Source organism: Capricornis sumatraensis, chromosome 17 (genome assembly GCF_032405125.1).
Source record: "Capricornis sumatraensis isolate serow.1 chromosome 17, serow.2, whole genome shotgun sequence".
Classification (NCBI taxonomy): Eukaryota; Metazoa; Chordata; class Mammalia; order Artiodactyla; family Bovidae; genus Capricornis; species Capricornis sumatraensis.
Window position 1 is genome coordinate 64952688 of NC_091085.1, and position 20098 is coordinate 64972785.

Below are 20098 nucleotides of genomic sequence, written 5' to 3' on the forward strand. Positions count from 1 at the left end.
GTAATTCAGAATGGCCAAATCTATGGTACCGAAGACCACCCGATAAATTTAAAGTATTAATGTGTACGTGCTTGATCCTGTTTGATTCTTTGCAACCCCATGGATTGTAGTCCGCCAGACTCCTCTATCCATCGAATGTTTCAGGCAAGAATACTGGAGTGAGTTGCCATTTTCTCCACCAGGGGATCCTCCCAACCAGGGACTGAACCCTTACTTACTGCATCTCCTGCACTGCAGGCAGATTCTTAACCCACTGAGCCATCAGGGAAGCCCCACAAAGTATTAACATTTCTTCAAATTTAAAGAAAAACATCCTTTTGACAGCATACAATTTGGCTTTTAATTTTTTTTTTTAATGATTCAGATATTGACTCACTATCCACTACTGGTGACCGCTGTCCTGTACCAAACATCAGAGTCATCTTTGGAGTTGTCTGGGTGTGTGTGTTTTAAACCTTAAATCCCAGGGCCTCACTCAGACCTCCTGTCCCAAATTCTCAGGGGTGGGGCTCAGGCACCTACTCCTTAGGAATTCTCATGTAAACCAAATGATGAGAAACACAACCCTAACTTATCGACAGATATAAAAATCAATCCTTTCCCAATCAAGTCAAAAAAAAAAAAAAAGAAAGCCACCACAGAGAGGTTATGTTACTTTGTTAATTCAAAGTCAGTGAATACTTGATTTTCCCAAAGTCTACTGGACTTACTCCAGTAAATGCTAAAAGAAATTGCAAACAGATCCATCCCCAGGGAGGCCGATTTGTACTCTCATGTACTAATGTAAGACTAATTCTGCAAATGGATTGGTTTTGTGCCTTACTGTTAGAAATTTAATCTGTCTTCTCTTGTTTAGTAGAAGAAGGGATAATCACTAAGCGCCAAATCAGTAAAGAGTGAAGAAACGGACCTAAGGTTTGTTCCCAGCGTACATCTCTAAGGCAAACAGAACACGAAAGCTCTCTCTCTAGATGGTGTCTTAAGAAACTGAGACAAGAACCTCGAGTTTAGACAATAGATGTGCAATTTTTCTGCGAAATCTGCCCCTGAAAGGAGATTGTTTTCTACAGGAATTTATCTCAACTGTTCACATACTGCTGAACAGTAGAGCAGACCCACACAATCTCCATCAGAAGGAGTGGATGAGTTCCAGTTTCACCTGTATTTTCTTTAAGAAAAATAAAATTGGTCGATTAGGGGGGAAAAGGTCTGAAATACTGTCGAGATAAACAGGTATTCATTTACGTTCCTAAATGTGTCTCAAAACACATAATAACTATGTGATGTTTTCACAAAGAAACGCATTTGTAAAATAAGGTAAAATGTTTTACGTCCAAAACACTATCTGAATTGAAGACCATGCCAAGTGCTGGGGGGGAGGGGAGGTACTATGAGTGGGTGTATAAGAAATGATGTCAACACTCAGAACTAAAATATTTATATAGAGATATATCATTGTCACATAAAATGGGATAAAAACTGGAGTCTACAAAAAGCAAGAGAGACGGTCCCCCAAGGTATTCCCAAGTTCATTAGGAAGCCAGCTATTTAGAACTTGGAAATCATTTCTCTGAAGCAACAATGCTATAAAGGGTGGTTAAACTCCCGAACAGTCCACAAAAGGCCAGTTTCTCATTCAACACTTAACATAATCCCTTGCGTGTCGCTATGAGAAAGAGCAAAGGGAATTCAGTGCATTTTGGTTGATCACGTACGTGGCTGATGTGACTGAACTGCAGCACTACAGTATCCACCAGGTACGCACACAGCAGCTGCACACTCAGCATCCACGGTACTTGTTTTTTAATGGGCTTGCCAACTTCAAAAGCCACTGTCATTCACCACCTACTGGTATGATTCCCCCAGGAGCTGACAAGGGATGGACACAAAATGGTTTAGCAACTGGGGTAGTGAGAGCTGGGGCAATCCCAGGAGGCTGGGCAGTGGGGGAAGCTAGGAAGGCAGAAGAGGCTGGATCTCTGCTTTCAAAGCCCCCTTTTCATCTACAATGGGATGCAATTTCTCTCTCCAGGAGGAAGAGAAGTCAGGAGAAGAGGGAGCCCCTTGTCAAAAGCTTCAGGTCCCAGAGAAGCCTGTGTGGGTATGGTTGGTTTGTAGAGTACCCTGTCAAGGGTCCCAAACTCTCCAAACACATTCATACCATCAAGAATAGCTATATAATTTGTGCAGCCCAGAGAAAAACAGAAGTGTAGGGGCCCTTGTTTAATATTAAGAATTTCAAGATGGTAACAAGAGGGCATTAAACTAAGCAGTGTATGCTGCTGAGCCTGAGGCCCTAGGTGACCACACAGGTCACACGGACCCACGAGGCCAGCTGGCCCTGGCCGCCACAGAACCTTTGCACTCGCCGTCCTCTGCCTAGAATCCCCTCCTGTGAATCTCTCCCCGCTTCTGGAAGTGTGACCTTCCCAAGAAGGCTTTCTTGGATACACCAATCCCCAACACATACACACTCTTATCCCTTCTACCCAGTGTATTTTTCTCCAGAGCATCTACTACCCAGCCATTATTTGTTCATTGTCCATGTCCCTCTTGTCCAAAATGTGGACTTTATAAGAGCGTGGATTTTTCTGTCTTGTTCATTGCTGTAGCCTCAGTGCCAAGAAGACAGCCTGGTACCAAGAAGCCCTCTCTCTAGTGCACGCGTGTGCATGCCTCTCAGCTGTGTCCAACTCTTTGCGACCCCATCAACTGTAACCTGCCAGGCTCACCAAGAAGCTGCCTAATGAGTTATCTGAGGAGTTATCTGCTCCATGAAGCAGAACCTTCCAACAAACAGATGCCCTGAGTTACCAATTGTTCTGGTGCACACACAGAGACCGTTTCAAAACATGCCCAAGTAGACACTTGCTCATTCACAACAGGAAAAAGTGAATGGCACTGACAGGAGAACATTTTAGTTTGGGTAAGGGAGAAGGCAGCGGACCCTGGGCTGGAGGAATCGGGAGAGAGTAAACAGAGGGACAAGAATCAAGTGAAGCCTTAAAAGGAAAGCAAAGGACAGAAAGGAAGTCTCACCAGGTAGGCCAACACGAGTTCACATTTGACTCAGTTGCCTTCTCATTTTGTATTAGTGTTTCCTTACTTGTTTCTAAGTTTAACAAAAAGAGGAAAAGTCATCACACTGACCTTGCTGACAACACAGATGTAGGCTCTGACAAAATAAGGGACAAAGTGAGCAATAAATACTGGCCAACAGTTTTAAAATTTTTTAATCAGGCCCGAAAACCCAAATCTTCACGCTCTGAATGGTCACCAGGGTTCTAACCACCACAGACCCTCTGTATGAGGTTGCTGTTGGAAGCAGCAGTCCCTGTTATTTCTACTCCACAAATGCAGGCGGGGCCCCTACTACACTCAGCACCATAGGTGGGGGTACAGGAGGAGGACAACAGACCTGCCCTTCAGGGATTCCAGTCCAAGGTGGGTGGATGCTGAAGCAAGAGGCTTACCAGGAGTAATGCTTAGCAAAGAGGAAGTGAGATGGCATAATAAACTCTTCTGCAAAACCACTGATAATAATAGTGCTAGCTTTAACTTACTGGCTACTTACTGTAAGCCAGGCTTGGTGCTAAGAATGTCCCATGCCTCCATACAAGATGATACTAGCATCGACCTTTTTTGATAAGTAAGGTAGGATAAGTGAAACTGCCCAAGGTCAAACAGCTAGGCAGCAGCAGAGACCAAATGTGAACTCGAGTTTGCCTGATTCCAGAGGATGGACTTGTAACCAGGGCCAACCTGACCCATTAATGTCACCCTTTCAGTTTAAAAAAAAAGCAAGACTGTAGGCTTCTGAGGGCTGCGACTGTGTCCATTCTGTTTACTGCTGATTCCCCAGAACCTTGCTGATCCATAAATACATGTTAGATGAACAGAAAACACCTACATTCCTGCACACACTTTGAACACTGACCCCCTTAAAGCAGTCATCTGTTGTTTCTGCCCAATATCCATTTGCTCTTTTCTCTTGGGAAATCATCCCATTCTTAGTCAACATGGGTTAGGTAAGGCTGATCCCACTCATCTGCAGGAGCAGACAGTGGATATGAGCCTGGCCAATTTGCATCAGTGACGGGTTCAAGGACGGACCAATGAGACTTAAAGTTCATGACTCTGGGAGCATAAAACATCCTCTTTTTCACCCTCAGTTGCTTAGCCGCTAGCAGAGAAAACTGAACTGGCCGGCAGCCACTTTATCCCAAACTGGAGAGCACCTGTCCATGAATAAAGCCAACAAAAGGAAAGCAGGACCAAGAAATGAAGAGATTTCTATTAGGAAGAAAAAAAAAAGCTTTGCTAACTAGGAGGTAAAGGATGTTAACCAAACTTACTACAATCATTTTGTAATATATAGCTATGTCAAGTCATCATGCTGTACCCCTTAAATTTATAGTGTTCTATGTCAATTATCCAAGTAATCCAAGCCTATGCCCCAAACAGTAATGCTGAAGCTGAAATTGAACAGTTCCATGAAGACCTACAAGAACTTCTAGAACTAACACCAAAAAAAAAGTCCTCTTCATTATAGGGGACTGGAACGCAAAAGTAGGAAGTCAAGAGATACCTGGAGTAACAGGCAAATTTGGCCTTGGAGTACAAAATGAAGCAGGGCAAAGGCTAACAGAGTTCTTCCAAGAGAACGCACTAGTCATAGCAAACACCCTCTTCCAACAACACAAGAGAAGACTCTACACATGGACATCACCACATGGTCAAAACTGAAATCAGACTAACTATATTCTTTGCAGCCAAAGATGGAGAAGCTCTACAGTCAGCAAAAACAAGACTGGGAGCTGACTGTGGCTCAGATCATGAACTCCTTATTGCCAAACTCAGACTTAAACTGAAGAAAGTAGAGAAAACCACTAGACCATTCAGGTATGATCTAAATCAAACTCTTTATGATTATACAGTGGAAGTGACAAATAGATTCAAGGGATTAGATCTGATAGACAGAGTGCCTGAAGAACTATGGGCGGAGGTTTGTGACATTATACAGAAGGCAGTGATCAAGACCAGCCCCAAGAAAAAGAAATGCAAAAAGGCAAAATAGTTGTCTGAGGAGGCCTTAAAAATAGCTGAGAAAAGAAGAGAAGTGAAAGGCAAAGAAGAAAAGGAAAGATATATCCATCTGAATGCAGAATTCCAAAGAATAGCAAGGAGAGATAAGAAAGCCCTCCTCAGTGATCACTGCAAAGAAATAGAGGAGAACAACAGAATGGGAAAGACTGGAGATCTCTTCAAGAAAATCAGAGATACCAAGCGAACATTTCATCCAAAGATGGGCACAATAAAGGACAGACATGGTACAGACCTAACAGAAGCAGAAGATATTAAGAGGAGGTGGCAAGAATACACAGAAGAACTATGCAAAAAAAGATCTTTAAGACCCAGATAACCACGATGGTGTGATCACTCACCTAGAGCCAGACATTTTGGAATGTGAAGTCAAGTGGGCCTTAGGAAGCATCACCACAAACAAAGCTGGTGGAGGTGATGGAATTTCAGTTGAGCTGTTTCAAATCATAAAAGATAATCCTGTTAAAGTGCTTCACTCCATATGCCAGGAAATTTGGAAAACTCAGCAGTGACCACAGGACTGGAAAAGGTCAGTTTTCATTCCAATCCCAAAGAAAGGCAATGCCAAAGAATGCTCAAACTACTGCACAATTGCACTCATCTCACACTGCACTCATCTTACACACCAGCAAAGTAATGCTCAAAATTCTCTAAGCAAGGCTTCAACAACACATGAACTGTGAACTTCCAGATGTTCAAGCTGAATTTAGGAAAGGCAGAGGAACCAGAGATCAAATTGCTAACATCCACTGGATCATCAAAAGAGCGAGAGAGTTCCAGAAAAAATTTATTTCTGCTTTACTGACTATGCCAAAGCCTTTGACTGTGTGAATCACAACAAACTGTGGAAAATCCTCAAAGAGATGGGAATATCAGACCACCTGACATGCCTCCTGAGAAACGGGCATGCAGGTCAAGAAGCAACAGTTAGAACTAGACATGGAACAACAGACTAGTTTCAAATCGGGAAAGGAGTACGTCAAGGCTGTATATTGTCACCCTGCTTATTTAACTTATATGCAGAGTACATCATGTGAAATGCCAGACTGGACGAAGCACAAGCTGGAATCAAGACTGCCAGGAGAAACATCAATAACCTCAGATATACAGATGACACCACTCTTATGGAAGAAAGCAAAAAACAACTTAAGAGCCTCTTGATGAAAGTGAAAGAGGACACTGAAAAAGTTGGCTTAAAACTCAACATTCAAAAAATGAAGAGCATGGCATCCAGTTCCATCATTTCATGGCAAACAGATGGGGAAACAATGGAAACACTGACAGACTTTATGTTTTTTCGGCTCCAAATCACTGCAGATGGTGACTGCAGCCATGAAATTAAAAGACACTTTCTCCCTGGAAGAAAAGCTATGACCAACCTAGACAGCATATTCAAAAGCAGAGGCATTACTTTGCCAACAAAAGTCCATCTAGTCAAAGCTATGGTTTTTCCAGTAGTCATGTATGGATATGAGAGTTAGACTATAAAGAAAGATGAGTGCCAAAGAACTGATGCTTTTGAACTGTGGTGTTGGAGAAGACTCTTGAGAGCTCCTTGGACTGCAAGGAGATCAAACTAGTCAATCCTAAAGAAAATCAGTCCTGCATATTCATTGGAAGGACTGATGCTGAAGCTGAAACTCCAATACTTTGGCCACCTGATACGAAGAGCTGACTAACTGGAAAAGACCCTGATGCTGGGAAAGACTGAAGGCATGAGGAGATGACAGAGAATGAGATAGCTGGATGGCATCACCAACTCGACAGACATGAGTTTGAGCAAGCTCCGGGCGTTGGTGATGGACAGGGAAGCCTGGCATGTCGCAGTCCATGGGGTTGCAAAGAGTTGGACATGACTGACAGACTGAACTGACTGATGTCAATTATAGCTCAGTAAAACTGGAGTGGGGGAGGATAAAAAGAGAGAGATGGAAAGATTTCTAGTTACATTATAAAAGCACCCAGAACAAGAACCACCACCTAAAATTTTCAATTATGTAAATCAACAGATTCCAGCTTGTTTTTTTAAACCAATTTGAATTGGGTGCTGATTGCTTAATGCCCGGAGTCCTGATACACCACCTCAAGAGAAATGAGACGGAGCAATTGGATTTCATGACCACCACAGTGAAGAACGCAGCAATATGCTTGTGATTATACTCATGCGGCTCCACTACCTATGGGAACCCTGAGTTTACTGAAAAGGGGGAAAAGGACAAAAAAAGGCAATGCCTTTCTATCCAGGGCCGTATCATTTCTTTCACTAATTCAACCGTATACCAAGAAGACAATTTAGGTGTCCCTAACTCACCATTCAGAAAATGAAGATCATGGCATCTGGTCCCATCACTTCATGGGAAATAGATGGGGAAACAGTAGAAACAGTGTCAGACTTTATTTTTTTGGGCTCCAAAATCACTGCAGATGTTGACTGCAGCCATGAAATTAAAAGACGCTTACTCCTTGGAAGAAAAGTTATGACCAACCTAGATAGTATATTCAAAAGCAGAGACATTACTTTGCCGACTAAGGTCCGTCTAGTCAAAGCTATGGTTTTTCCTGTGGTCATGTTATGGATGTGAGAGTTGGACTGTAAAGAAGGCTGAGCGCTGAAGAATTGATGCGTTTGAACTGTGGTGTTGGAGAAGACTCTTGAGGGTCCCCTGGACTGCAAGGAGATCCAACCAGTCCATTCTGAAGGAGATCAGCCCTGGCATTTCTTTGGAAGGAATGATGCTAAAGCTGAAGCTCCAGTACTTTGGACACCTCATGCAAAGAGTTGACTCACTGGAAAAAGACTCTGATGCTGGGAGAGATTGGGGGCAGGAGGAGAAGGGGATGAGCGAGGATGAGATGGCTGGATGGCATCATGGACTCGATGGACGTGAGTCTGAGTGAACTCTGGGAGATGGTGATGGACAGGGAGGCCTGGCATGCTGCGATTCATGGGGTCGCAAGGAGTCGGACACGACCGAGCGACTGAACTGAATTGACCACCTAAAACAGATGGTCTCTTAGCACTGTTATCAAAAGCTTCATAAGAGAAGGCTCAAGAGCAATCATTTCCAAGTTTTCATTTCAGCTGGGCTTGTCCATCAAAGGTCTGGCCTGTACCCGACTGTGTAACGCTACAACACTACCCCATCAAGAGGCAATTTCACTCCTGACAGCTAGCTTACTAGCTGTTCTTGCTTCAGTGTTCATACTGAAGACTGACGTGAAAGAGACTGCACCAAAAACAGAAGACATGGCAGTGTAACAGAGTACCAAAGATGGGGAGAGGAGGGGTGAGGGGATGTTTGGAGGTGGTACTAACTTTTTATTTCCTTTTCAGGTCAAATGGATGAGACTGTCAAGAGGTTTTTTTTTTTTGGGGGGGGGGAGGCATACCAAATAGAACTCAATGTTCCTTTTCAGGAGTCACCCACAGATCCCAAACTCATGGCCCAAGGCAGATCTAGCCCACAGAGAGGTGTTACGGAGAACTAGAGGAGGGAAGAGTTCTTGTGGCAGGTGGCTGTATTAACTAGTCCCGACTTGTACATGATTCTCTGTACTCAAGCATTTGGGTAGCTCCAGTTCTGGATGTGGCCATATGAATTGCTCCGATCAATGAGACAGTAACAATGAACTGCTCTGGTCAATGAGACAATAACAAACACACAGACTTCAAAAGCACTTGTGGGTTAGGACTTGCCCTCCTGCCACTCTCATAACTCTGATAAGGTCCACCCAGGGCTAACCTGGATGATGAGACAACACACACACACAGCCACACAGCCACGCAGCCAGAGCTGTTTCACTGTTTCCGTGACAGGAGCTAACTTCAGACAGATACATGAGCCCACCCAGGCCCAGCCCAAAGTGCCACCCTGAAAGACACTGAGCTAAATAAATTCTTGTTGTCTTCAGCCAAATTTTTTTTGGGGGGGGTTTTGTTGCAAAAAATCTTTGATAAGAGTTGGACTTTCCTGGTGGTCCAAGTGGTTAAGAATCTACCTGTGGCTGCAGGGGACACAGGTTCAATTGGGAAGACCCCACATGCTGTGGGGCAACTAAGCCTGTGCACCATAACTACTGAGCCTGCGTGCAGCAACTACTAAAGCTTGTGTGCCTAGAGACTGTGCTCCACGACAAGAGGGTACCACAATGAGGCCTACACACCACAAAGAAGAGTGCCTCCACTCACTGCAATCACGAGCTCACACACAACAGCAAAGACCCAGCAGAGTCTAAATAAATAAATAAAATTATTTTTAAAATGAAAAGGAAACTGATAAGAGTCCACATACAAACACAAATCACAATTTGGGGGGGAGAAAAAAACCTAAAGACTCTACAACTTCAGGACCACATTTTTACATGGCAACCACCAGCTAATCTGGGTCAAGACTCCCACGTTTAGCCCAGCCATAACATACACTCCCCAATTTGTCACTATCATCTTATCCATATTAGGGTCAAGTTCATTGCCACATGTCATCTCAGTTAGGTGGGAGTATATTTATGGCAAAGAAAAAAGTGAAACACCATATTCCACATATTCCAGTTACTATGAAAAGTGAAAAAGTTAGTACCATTACTTTGGAAAATGGTCAATATCTACTAAGGGTGAACATATGCCTACCCTGTAACCCAGCCATTCTACTCCTAAGCAGATACCCAAGAAACGTGTTCATATGTTCCAGAAGATCTACAAAATGTTCGTAGCAGCACTTTTCCAAACAGGCCGAAACTGGTGATTAACAAACTAGTTACCAGTAATGCCCATCAACAGCAGAATTAGTAAGATGTGGCATATTCCTAGGGGTAAATCTCATACATAATGCTATGCACAAGAACCCAGACACAAAAGTGCATGCCATATGATTCTAGTGATACAATTTAAAAAATCAGGTAAAATTTAAGGTGTTAGAAGTCAGGGGAGAGATTACCCTTGGGTGGAATGGCACAAGTAAAGGGACTGAAAAGCTGGTAATGCTGCTCTGTAACCTGGACGCTGTTTACATAGCTATATACACTCTTGGACACACATTAAGATGTACATTTATGCTTTGTACAATTCAATACAGAGGTTTTTTTTTTTCAGTGGGGAAATAAGACCAAGAGGAGGGCTGTGCATCGAGAAAAACGGTTAAGTATTTTTCTTTAGTGATATCATGAAGACAATTTCTACACCGTTATGATGTTTACTATTTAATGTGACAAAATGAATGGTAGTCGTTATGAAACAAATTATTACAAAAGTATGGGAACCTGTGCTCAACATAAACATCTGATGAACTAGGAAAAAAGGATCAAATGACTAACAGCCTACTTCACTCACCTGCATTCCTGCCTGCCCTCTGCGGGCTCTGGGACTTACAACCCCTGCAATACAAATCCAGATCTTTTTTATAAAAGCTGCCTTCAGTTTTCTGATTGAAGATACTGGGTGACTCCCTTAAGTCAATTACTTTCCTAAACCTCATTTGCCAAATGGGTCTAATGCTAGCCACTGGAGAGGGCCACTGGGAGAAGTGGAAATCACGTTTCTAAACCCTGACAACACCAAGGAGACAACAAGTAAGCACACAATGGTTTTATTAGTTTTTTTTTTATTTATAGCCGTGTTACTGATGATTGCTAAGTACAGAAAACAAAAGAAAACCACTGGTGATGCCCCACAGGTTGGATGCTGCTGATGGTAGTGTAGAGACTGAGATTCTAAAGTCTCTTGGATCCTCCAGAAGGCAGGTTGCTTCCATTTTTAGGATACTTAAGTGAGGGCTCCTTTCTTTTTGGAATGGACACCTGTGTCTCAGGAGTGTTAGGTCTGGAAAACCTCAAGCGAGCATCAGGACCCCAAACCAAGAGGCGGTACAGCTGAGAACAATATCTCAAACTCACCTGACCATTCCAATCACCAGGTCTCTGGGCCCCTCCTCTGGAAACCAATGCAACAAGTTTAAGGAACTCCTAGCTGGTGAAATTTAAAGTCCAACAGATCTGGACCCAAGTTCAATCCAAAGAACTTGTCAGATGGGTAATCCTAAGCAAGTTACAGAAAACCTGCATTTCCTCATTTGTAAAAGGAGACCAACAATACCTACCTCCCAGGATTGTTGTGACTCCTAAAGACAATGCCATATTCAGCAGGGAGGATTACTGGTCCTAATAATCCCCATTCCTGTTTCTCTTCACCCCCCATGCACTGGTCTTGCCTTTGCCTACATGTCTGTGAGAATAACTTCTGTGTAGATCTGGCCTGGCCTGGGCAACTTATCAGAGGATAAGCCACCTCGTCAAGGCATTAAAATTTTTACATCTGTCAGACTTCAGTGGTCAAACACTTCTTACAGAAGCAGGCATGATGCCAGAATGAATTTTCACACATGTAAGAATTGACATGTTAAATGAGAATGTTTAACAAACACAAAGACCAAAAAAAAAAAAAAAATAGAGATAGGCAGAGCATAGAACCAGAAACTTTGTGAAAACTTACAGCTACTCATGTTGTTTGAATATAACTATGTATTATATTGAGTAATCCATTTCTTCTAGAAACAGCTTGGCAATTACATAATTACTTCCAACTGGGAAGCCACAGATACTGCCTTTGAGCCCAATTTAAATCAAGCCATTGAACCCACTGCCTTACCCCAACTCTTAACCATGACTGTGTTTCTGGTGATCTTGATTGTGCCAATCTCCTGAAAAGGATTAAAAAAAAAAAGCCCCGGCTTTCTCCAGATTCTGGAAGATATTCATGTCCCATAAAATGGTCACTATCATAGCATGAAAGTTCTTATCAAAATATTCTTTTTGTGTGTTTTAATTGAAGTAACACATGCAGAGTCAGAAAAAACCTGAATTGTCCAAACACTATATGCTGCTGCTGCTGCTAAGTCGCTTCAGTCGTGTCCGACTCTGTGCTAAGTTAAAATTCCTTCCTATCCGCATGGTGGGTTTGCCTCCCCCAAGTTTAGGAGCCCTTCCAGACCAGGATTTCCTCGATCTGCACCAAGTAATTTTTTGTGGGTGCTGTCCTGTGCACCTCTGGCCTCTACCCACGAGATACTTGCAGCTACCAGCCACCCCACACTGCCCCGCCCCAGCTGTGGCATCCAAAAATGTCTCCAGACACTACCAAAACGGGGGACAAAATCGCCCCCAGTTCGGAACCACACCTTGCAAAGATACTCAATGCATCCACAAACACAGGGTTGTGCTGTTGTTTAGTCGCTAAGTCGTGTCCTACTCTTGGTGACCCCGTACACTGTAGCCCGCCAAACTCACCTCTATTCATTTCCCTACCCCCACCCCCCCACCGGTGGCACACAGTCACTTTCCAACTCACTAGGCGGTCTGTATCAGAGCGGGGGCCTGCCCGTGCCTTGGTGGGAGGCCACAGTCACTCACCAGGTCCCGTATGAGCTGGTCCACCAGCTGCTCTCTGCCCCCGGCAGCGTCGCGGGCGGGAGGGGAGCGGGAACGGCTCGCTGCCTCCTGCCTCTCGGCCCGGGTCGCCCGCGCCGCCGGGGGCCGCCCCGCGCCCTCCAGAAGACCCTGGGCCAGTGCCAGGTACCCCGAGGCCTGCTGCTCGCCGCGCCCGGACACCACCTCGGGCCGCCGCGGCCGCCGCTCGGCAGCCTCGGGCCGCCGCCGCTTCCTCAGCGCCTGGGCCTGAGCCAGCTCCTCCTGCCAGCGCCGGCGGAACTCGTCCAGACTGTGGTCGTCCATCGCCGACGCTCCCTGCCTGCCTCGGGCCACCGGGTGCCACGGGACAGTCCCTCCGCGAGAAGGTCCCTCCGCGGGAAGTGTCCGCCGCCGCCGGAAACCGCCGCTTCCCCGGCTCTCCGGTTCCGGGTGGGCAGCCCCGCCGCCCCGCCCCGCCCCGCCCCGCCCCCGGCGCGCCCCCTTGGGCTGTGCAGGGCTGGTGAGGTTTGCGGCAGAGCTCAGGGCCCGGGTCTATGCCCGCGCTCCCAGCTTCTCAGCTTCCCCGCTTGTGGCTTTTGCCAAGTGCACACTGCAGCAAGCCGTTTGTTTGTTTTTTGCAAACGTGCATTGAGCAACTATTGTATGCCAGGAGCTGAGAATTCAACATTTAAATCTGCAGCAACAAAAATAATTCCTTCCCTCTTGGGGTTTGGATTTAAGTAAGGGGGTGGAGGGAGGAAGAGACTTTCGACAAATAAATATGAACGTCTGATCCGTGGGAGGTGTTATGAAGAAGCTACAGCAAGGTAATAAAGTAAGGCGAAGGACGGGGATGGGAGGATTACCTTTAGAAGGATGATCCCGAGAATGGACCGTCTGACATGGCATGTGAAGTAAAAGCTAGATGAGAAGACAAACCAACTATGGGATGATCAGATCTCAGAAGTGATCTTTCCAGAAAGCACTACAAGTGAGAGGGCTGTGAGACTGGAAAGAAAAAAGACAATCGCATACCAACTTCGAATGGCTTTGCATCAGTTCTTACTTTAAGGAATTTTTCTCCCCACCTGGACCTGAATAACTCCTCCACAGATTTTCATGTCTCAGCTCATCTCCCAAACCCTGCCCACACAAATCAGATCTCCCTGTTATTCATTCTTATAGCATCCCATACTTATAGCACAGAACACAATTTTTAATCTTTTATTTGTGTAATGGCTTACTAACATTTCCGTTCGCTACTGGACTGTCAATTCTTAGCTTGGAGGTCAGTGATAAGTAGGAGCTCAATAAATATTTACTTAGTAACAACCCTTAAAGTAAGAGCTAATGTCTCCACTGTATTGACAGCCACAAATCACACAGCTGGTAATTTGCAGACCCAGGATTCTAATCCTCTTTCTTACTCCATGTGCTTAGTGGCTCAGTCATGTCTGACTCTTTGCGACCCCTTGGACTGTAGCCCGCCAGGCTCCTCTGTCCATGGGGATTCTCCAGGCAAGGATACTGTAGTGGGTTGCCATGCCCTCCTCCAAGGATAAAACCCAGATCTCCTGCATTGCGGGCAGATTCTTTATCGTCTGAGCCACCAGGAAAGCCCAAGAATCCTGGAGTAGGTAACCTGTCCCTTCTCCAGGGGAACTTAGCAACCTAGGGATTGAACCAGGGTCTCCTGCATTGCAGGTGGATTCTTTACCAGTTGATCTACCAGGGAAGCCCTCTTACTCCATGCCTGACCTGCCAATTGTCAAAATCATAGAGTCCACACATCTGAAACAGCTAGGAACCATCTGACTGCACCTCTGGTTACCATGCGTGTGTGCATATATGTTTTCAAATTCAGTGATATCATCAGCACAGTTATTGACAGCCTGGGTGCCAGAGTTAGGAATTCCAGCATCTTCATTTACACACATCCTCTTTCTTCCAGCAATTCCCCTTCTAGGAATTTATCCAAGAGGAGAAAATTGAGTGAGGAGTCCAAAGAATGCCTTTAAGAATGTTCTCTGAAGCACTGTTTATAGTACTGAAAATCAGAAGCAATAAGTAGTTGAGCAAAGGGCATTGGTTAACTAAGTTATACCGAATCAGAACATAGGAAAGATCCTAACTGGATAGTCAGCTTCATGAAAGCAGAGACCTGATCTATTTGTTCATGGCTATGTCTTCAGTGCTCAGTACGGTGTCTGGCACATAGTATTACGCATGACAAGTGAGTAAATGAAAAACTGTGCAGCTATTAAATTACATTGGAGAAGAAAACCATATGAAAATATTCACAATAGAGCAAGTCAGGATACATAGACATATGTATGGCAAAATCTCTTCAAGTGTAAGCGTTACAAAAAATACACACCCAAATCTTACCAAAAGAGATCTCTAGAGAGAACAGAATTATAGGGTGATTTACTGTCTTTATCTGTCTTTTCTAATTTTCTGCAATAAATGTTGTCCTAGCCTGAATTCTCCCAGAAAGCTGAGCTTGAGACCCCAGGCTTTCAGGCAGCTGGTTATTTGTAGGAATGATTCTAGAGAATAAGCATGGGAGACCAAGAAGCAGGGAAGGAGGGAAAGCTAATTCAAAGAGCATTCTTGGCTTGGTCCTGCTGGGGACCACTCAGTCCCAGTCTCACTGGGACCTTCTAAGGAGCCTCAAAGATTGTTCTCCCAAGAAATAAGAACTGGAAGGGAATATTTCTCCATTGACTCATCCTCCATTAGAGAAAGGTTAAACCACGGGTTTTTCATAATCTGTCACTTCCAAGGTGAATATAAGTAAACAGATTCCCATGGATATCCCACACCAGGGCAGTAACAATACCCTGGGGCAGAAAGCAAGAGATACTCTGTGCAGTTAACCTGACCGTCAGGTTACCCATGCATGAAGCCAGCCACAACTAAAGGCAACTACGAATCAAGCGGATTTGGTGTAGGGCATTAGAAGCACTCAATAAAGTATTTTTTGTAATAAAGATAAAATAAGCTATTTCCCCCTAAACATTTAGCTAACATCTTCCTTCATTCTAGATGTTTTCCATATGATTTCCAAAGGTCAAACTTGTTTTTATTTATCTGCCTGTAGCTCAAAAGCCAAATAAGTCTCTTCTGATCTCTCTAGGATACTTGGAGCACCTAATACTTGAAAAGCAGACTGGAAAAAATTTTAAATACCTAATTTTGATGGTCAAAAAAAAAATCAGTTTATTTTTGTCCCTTTAAAAGAATTTTAAAGGGCAGTGGGGACAGGCTAATGGGGCCATTAGTCACCCAGAGAAAATGAAAAAAGGGGGAGAAATATGCTAAGAGGAAGGAAACTACTGTCCTTTTCTCAATATTACCTACCATTCACTAATAATATTATGATGATTTTACGTATTTCCAATAAAATAGCAAATTCCTGGACCTCTGTATCATCAAGTGAAAAATAAATGGAAAGATATCTTCCCTTTAGAATGACTATAAGGCTGGTAGGATGCCATAAAATTCCTAGCATCCATAAGGCACATAGCAGGCATCCTATGAATGATCATTAAGATCCACACTGATATGGTCTTGGCAGTTAGAGATTATGTCTAACTTATCCTCCGTACCTCTGGTGCTCCATGAGGCCCACCCTTTCCACTATCAAGAGTGCTCCTTGCAAGTTCCATCCATTGGAGATCTTTGGTTGCAAGCAACAGATACCAGAAATGGATACCTTAAGCACAAAGTAGTTGAACTTGGAGAGATAAAAGAGGAATAACTAGACCCTGGGAATGCCTAGAACCAGATCAGATTCAGAGATGCCATTTAGGAAGTCATGAACCATCTGTTTTGGTTGCACTCACCACTACTCTTCTGGCATTCAAAATCCCAAAGCAGGAGTTCTTAGAGTGTGGCCCCTGGACCAGCATTACCTGGGAACTCATCAGGCCTGGAAGCTCTCAGGCCAGACTACTGAATCAGAAACTCTGGGTGTGCAACCCCAGCAATCTGTGTTTTAACAATGCCTCCAAGTGACTCTGAGAACACCTACCCCCAGAGGATCAACTGAGTGGCCTGGGTTGAGTCACACCCCAGACCTTGACTGGGAAGCAGGGACTATAGTGAGTGAATTTCCAGGACCAGATCAAGTGGGGAAGCAGAGTTTCCCAAAACAGAAGAAGGGGGAAGGTATACTGCTCCAGACTAAAACATCTATATGGCTATCTATCATAGGAGGGAGACTCTGAGAAGTCGGTCTTAGTGCTCCCCATGCCCGCACATCCCCTCAGCCCACTGTTGAGGTGCTATGCACTCGCCACTGAACCCCAACTCTGCTGGAGCCCCAGAAAAACAGCTGAAAATAGCCAACACCCTTCCCCAAGTACTTACTGCCTCACTCCCCCTGTTCAGTCACACACTGGCCTACTGGAGTTCAAGAACTTCACTGCAGAATTATGTAGGTCTCAAAAAAGTAGTTAAAGTTGGGGACAGAAGCAGAGATCATTAATGTTCTCTCACGTACAAGGTAAGAGGGTGTATCAGTTTCCCACGGCTGCAGGAACAAATTAATAACACGTGAAAAAACCAACTGACTTAAAAACAACACGTTATTGTTCTCTTACTGTTCTAGAACCTAGAAGTCCAAAATCCATTGCACTGGGCTGAAATCAAGGTGCTGACAGGGCCCTGCTTCCTCCAAGGCTTGAGAGGAGACTGTCTTCTTGCCTTTTCCAGCTTCTAGAATGCGCAGTCCTTGCATTCCTTGCCTTGTAGCTTTTTCCTCCATCTTCAAAGCCAGCAGCAGAGTCTTCCTTCTGCCATCACACTGCCTTCTGTCTCTGTGTTCAAGTCTCCCTCTCCCTCCCTCTTGCTCTAAGGGTACCTGTGATTACATAAGGCCCACCTGGGTAACCCAGGCTCCTCTCTCCATCTCAAGAACTGTAGTTTACTCTTTTATTTTGGCCACACTGCACAGGATGTAGGATCTTAGTTCTCCAACCAAAGATCAAACCCATCCTGCTCATAGTGGAAGCACAGAGTCTCAGTCACTGTTCTGCCAGGGAAGACCCTCAAGTTCCTTAATTCCATCATATCAGCAAAACCCCTTTTGCCATCTAAGGTAACATTCACAGGTGCCAGGGACTCGGACTTGGATATTTTGGGAGGTCATGGTTCAGCCTGCTGAAGAAGGCCTTCAGTGACCACAAACTCAAATGCCTTCAGGTGACTCCACAAAATGAAAATGAGGCAAGTAGACCAGGTGTGAACTGTGGCAAATGAAGCTTCAGTTCAGTTCAGTTCAGTCGCTCAGTCGTGTCCGTCTCTTTGCGACCCCATGAATCGCAGCACGCCAGGCCTCCCTGTCCATCACCAACTCCCTGAGTTCACCCAAATTCATGTCCATCGAGTCAGTGATGCCATCCAGCCATCTAATCCTCTGTTGTCCCCTTCTCCTCCTGCCCCCAATGCCTCCCAGCATCAGAGTCTTTTCCAATGAGTCAGCTCTTCGCATGAGGTGGCCAAAGTATTGGAGTTTCAGCTTCAGCATCAGTCCTTCCAATGAACACCCAGGACTGGTCTCCTTTAGGATGGACTGGTTGGATCTCCTTGAAGTCCAAGGGACTCTCAAGAGTCCTCCCCAACACCACAGTTCAAAAGCATCAATTCTTCGGCACTCAGCTTTCTTCACAGTTGAACTCTCACATCCATACATGACCACTGGAAAAACCATAGCCTTGACTAGACGGACCTTTGTTGGCAAAGTAATGTCTCTGCTTTTGAATATGCTATCTAGGTTGGTCATAACTTCCCTTCCAAGGAGTAAGCATCTTTTAATTTCATGGCTGCAATCACCATCTGCTGTGATTTTGGAGCCCAAAAAAATAAAGTCTGACCCTGTTTACACTGTTTCCCCATCTATTTCCCATGAAGTGATGGGACCGGATGCCATGGTCTTCGTTTTCTGAATGCAGAGATGCACATCTAGACAGAAAAAACAAAACTCTGCTCCACTCTGCTTCTAAAAACCAGTATCTTGATTTTTAATTACTAGCAACAATTTCTGACTTTAAAAAAATAAATTTTTATTAGAACTGTAAGTTGCTTTCAGTAGCCCCAAAACCTAAAAGTAGTTCATTCTTGAGCAATCCATGAATTAGGACAAAACTCCCTTCCAGTTAGCTGGAAACGACTGAGCTACTGAGCATGCACGCCCTTCCACTTAACACTGAGACACCACCTTAGCTCTTGTGAGCAAGATTGAGGAATCACACCTCATTTGGAACCACTAATGAGTAAAAAACACCAGGAGACTAACCTGAAGCAAATAGAAGGAAATGATGTGATTTCGCATGTTTAGAAACATTAGCATAAACTTTGGAATTTTACAAGCAGCTATTTCAAATATCAACATGAGTGTGATATATTTATCACCATAGGTATTATTGCCCTTTGTTGTTTTTTATGCCTTCAAGATTAAAAAAATATTAATTCCTTGGCATGCTAAATTGCTTCAGTCATGTCCGACTCTTTGCGACCATATGGAACGTAGCCCTCCAGGCACCTCTGTCCATGGAGATTCTTCAGGCAAGAATACTGGAGTGGGTTGCCATGCCCTCCTCCAGGGGATTTTTCTGACCCAGGGATCAAACCCATGTCTCCTGTGTTTCCTGCATTGGCAGGTGGGTTCTTTACCACTTGTGCCTCCTGGAAAGCCCATTAATTCCTTGGGTGTAGGGACACCTTTGGTCTTAAAAACTACCTGTAACAAGAAAAGGTTTGCTTGTACTTGAGAACTCTCCCATCAATAGTTTCATTTTTTTAAAGGCTGCACAGATGGGATTCAGTGTCAGCTGCTTGTTACAAACTTAATCATTCAAAAGGAGGTTGTCCCACGAGGACACCACTCCCCTAATCTTCCCCTCTCCTCAGTCTCCTCTTGCTTTTTTATTTATTTTTTATTTTTGCTGTCCCGTGTCTTAGTTGCAGGATGTGGGATTCAGTGCACAGACCAGGGATGATACTGGATTGGGAGCACAGAGTTCTGTGGAGGTGCTTTGCACATACTTCCATTGCCCTACAATACTCTTTCCACGTCACTTCTCTGTGTAGCTAAGACCCCATCCACTCTTTGCTGTGCTGTGCTTCGTGGCTCAGTCACGTCTGACTCTTTGTGACCTCATGGTCTGTAGTCCCCCGGGCTCCTCTGTCCGTGGGGATTCTCTAGGCAAGAATACTGGAGTGAGTTGCCATGCCCTCCTCCAGGGGATCTTCCCAATCCAGAGATTGAACTCAGGTCTCCCGCATTGCAGGCAGATTCTTCACCATGTGAGCCACCAGGGAAGCCCAAGAATACTGGAGTGGGTAGCCTACCCTTCTCCAGAGGATCTTCCTGACCCAGAAATCAAACTCAGGGTCTCCTGCATTGCAGGCGGATTCCTTACCAGCTGAGCTACCAGGGAAGCCCCATCCACTCTTTAGCTCACCTTATATGTGACCTCCTCAGAAAAACCATCCCTCCGTGCCTCATCTGAGGCATCAATACACAACTGTTTGTCACTGAAATCCACTCTTACTGTAGTAAGCTGTTTTCTTTGTTATTTACTTGTTTGTC

At 44.6% G+C, this 20098-nt stretch overlaps 1 protein-coding gene across 3 annotated transcripts in view; it reads right to left on the reverse strand.

Annotated features, from left to right (window-relative positions):
- The window catches only part of FBXW8 (F-box and WD repeat domain containing 8), a 120433-nt gene extending 107608 nt beyond the window's left edge, over positions 1-12825 (reverse strand). For 2 of the 3 annotated variants that reach the window (XM_068990028.1, XM_068990027.1), the window contains exon 1: positions 12505-12825. In XM_068990028.1, the coding sequence (XP_068846129.1) occupies positions 12505-12825 (321 nt within the window). The remainder of the gene's footprint in view (positions 1-12504) is intronic. The other variant, XM_068990029.1, reaches the window with a different exon arrangement.
- Between the last annotated feature and the right edge of the window lie 7273 nt (positions 12826-20098).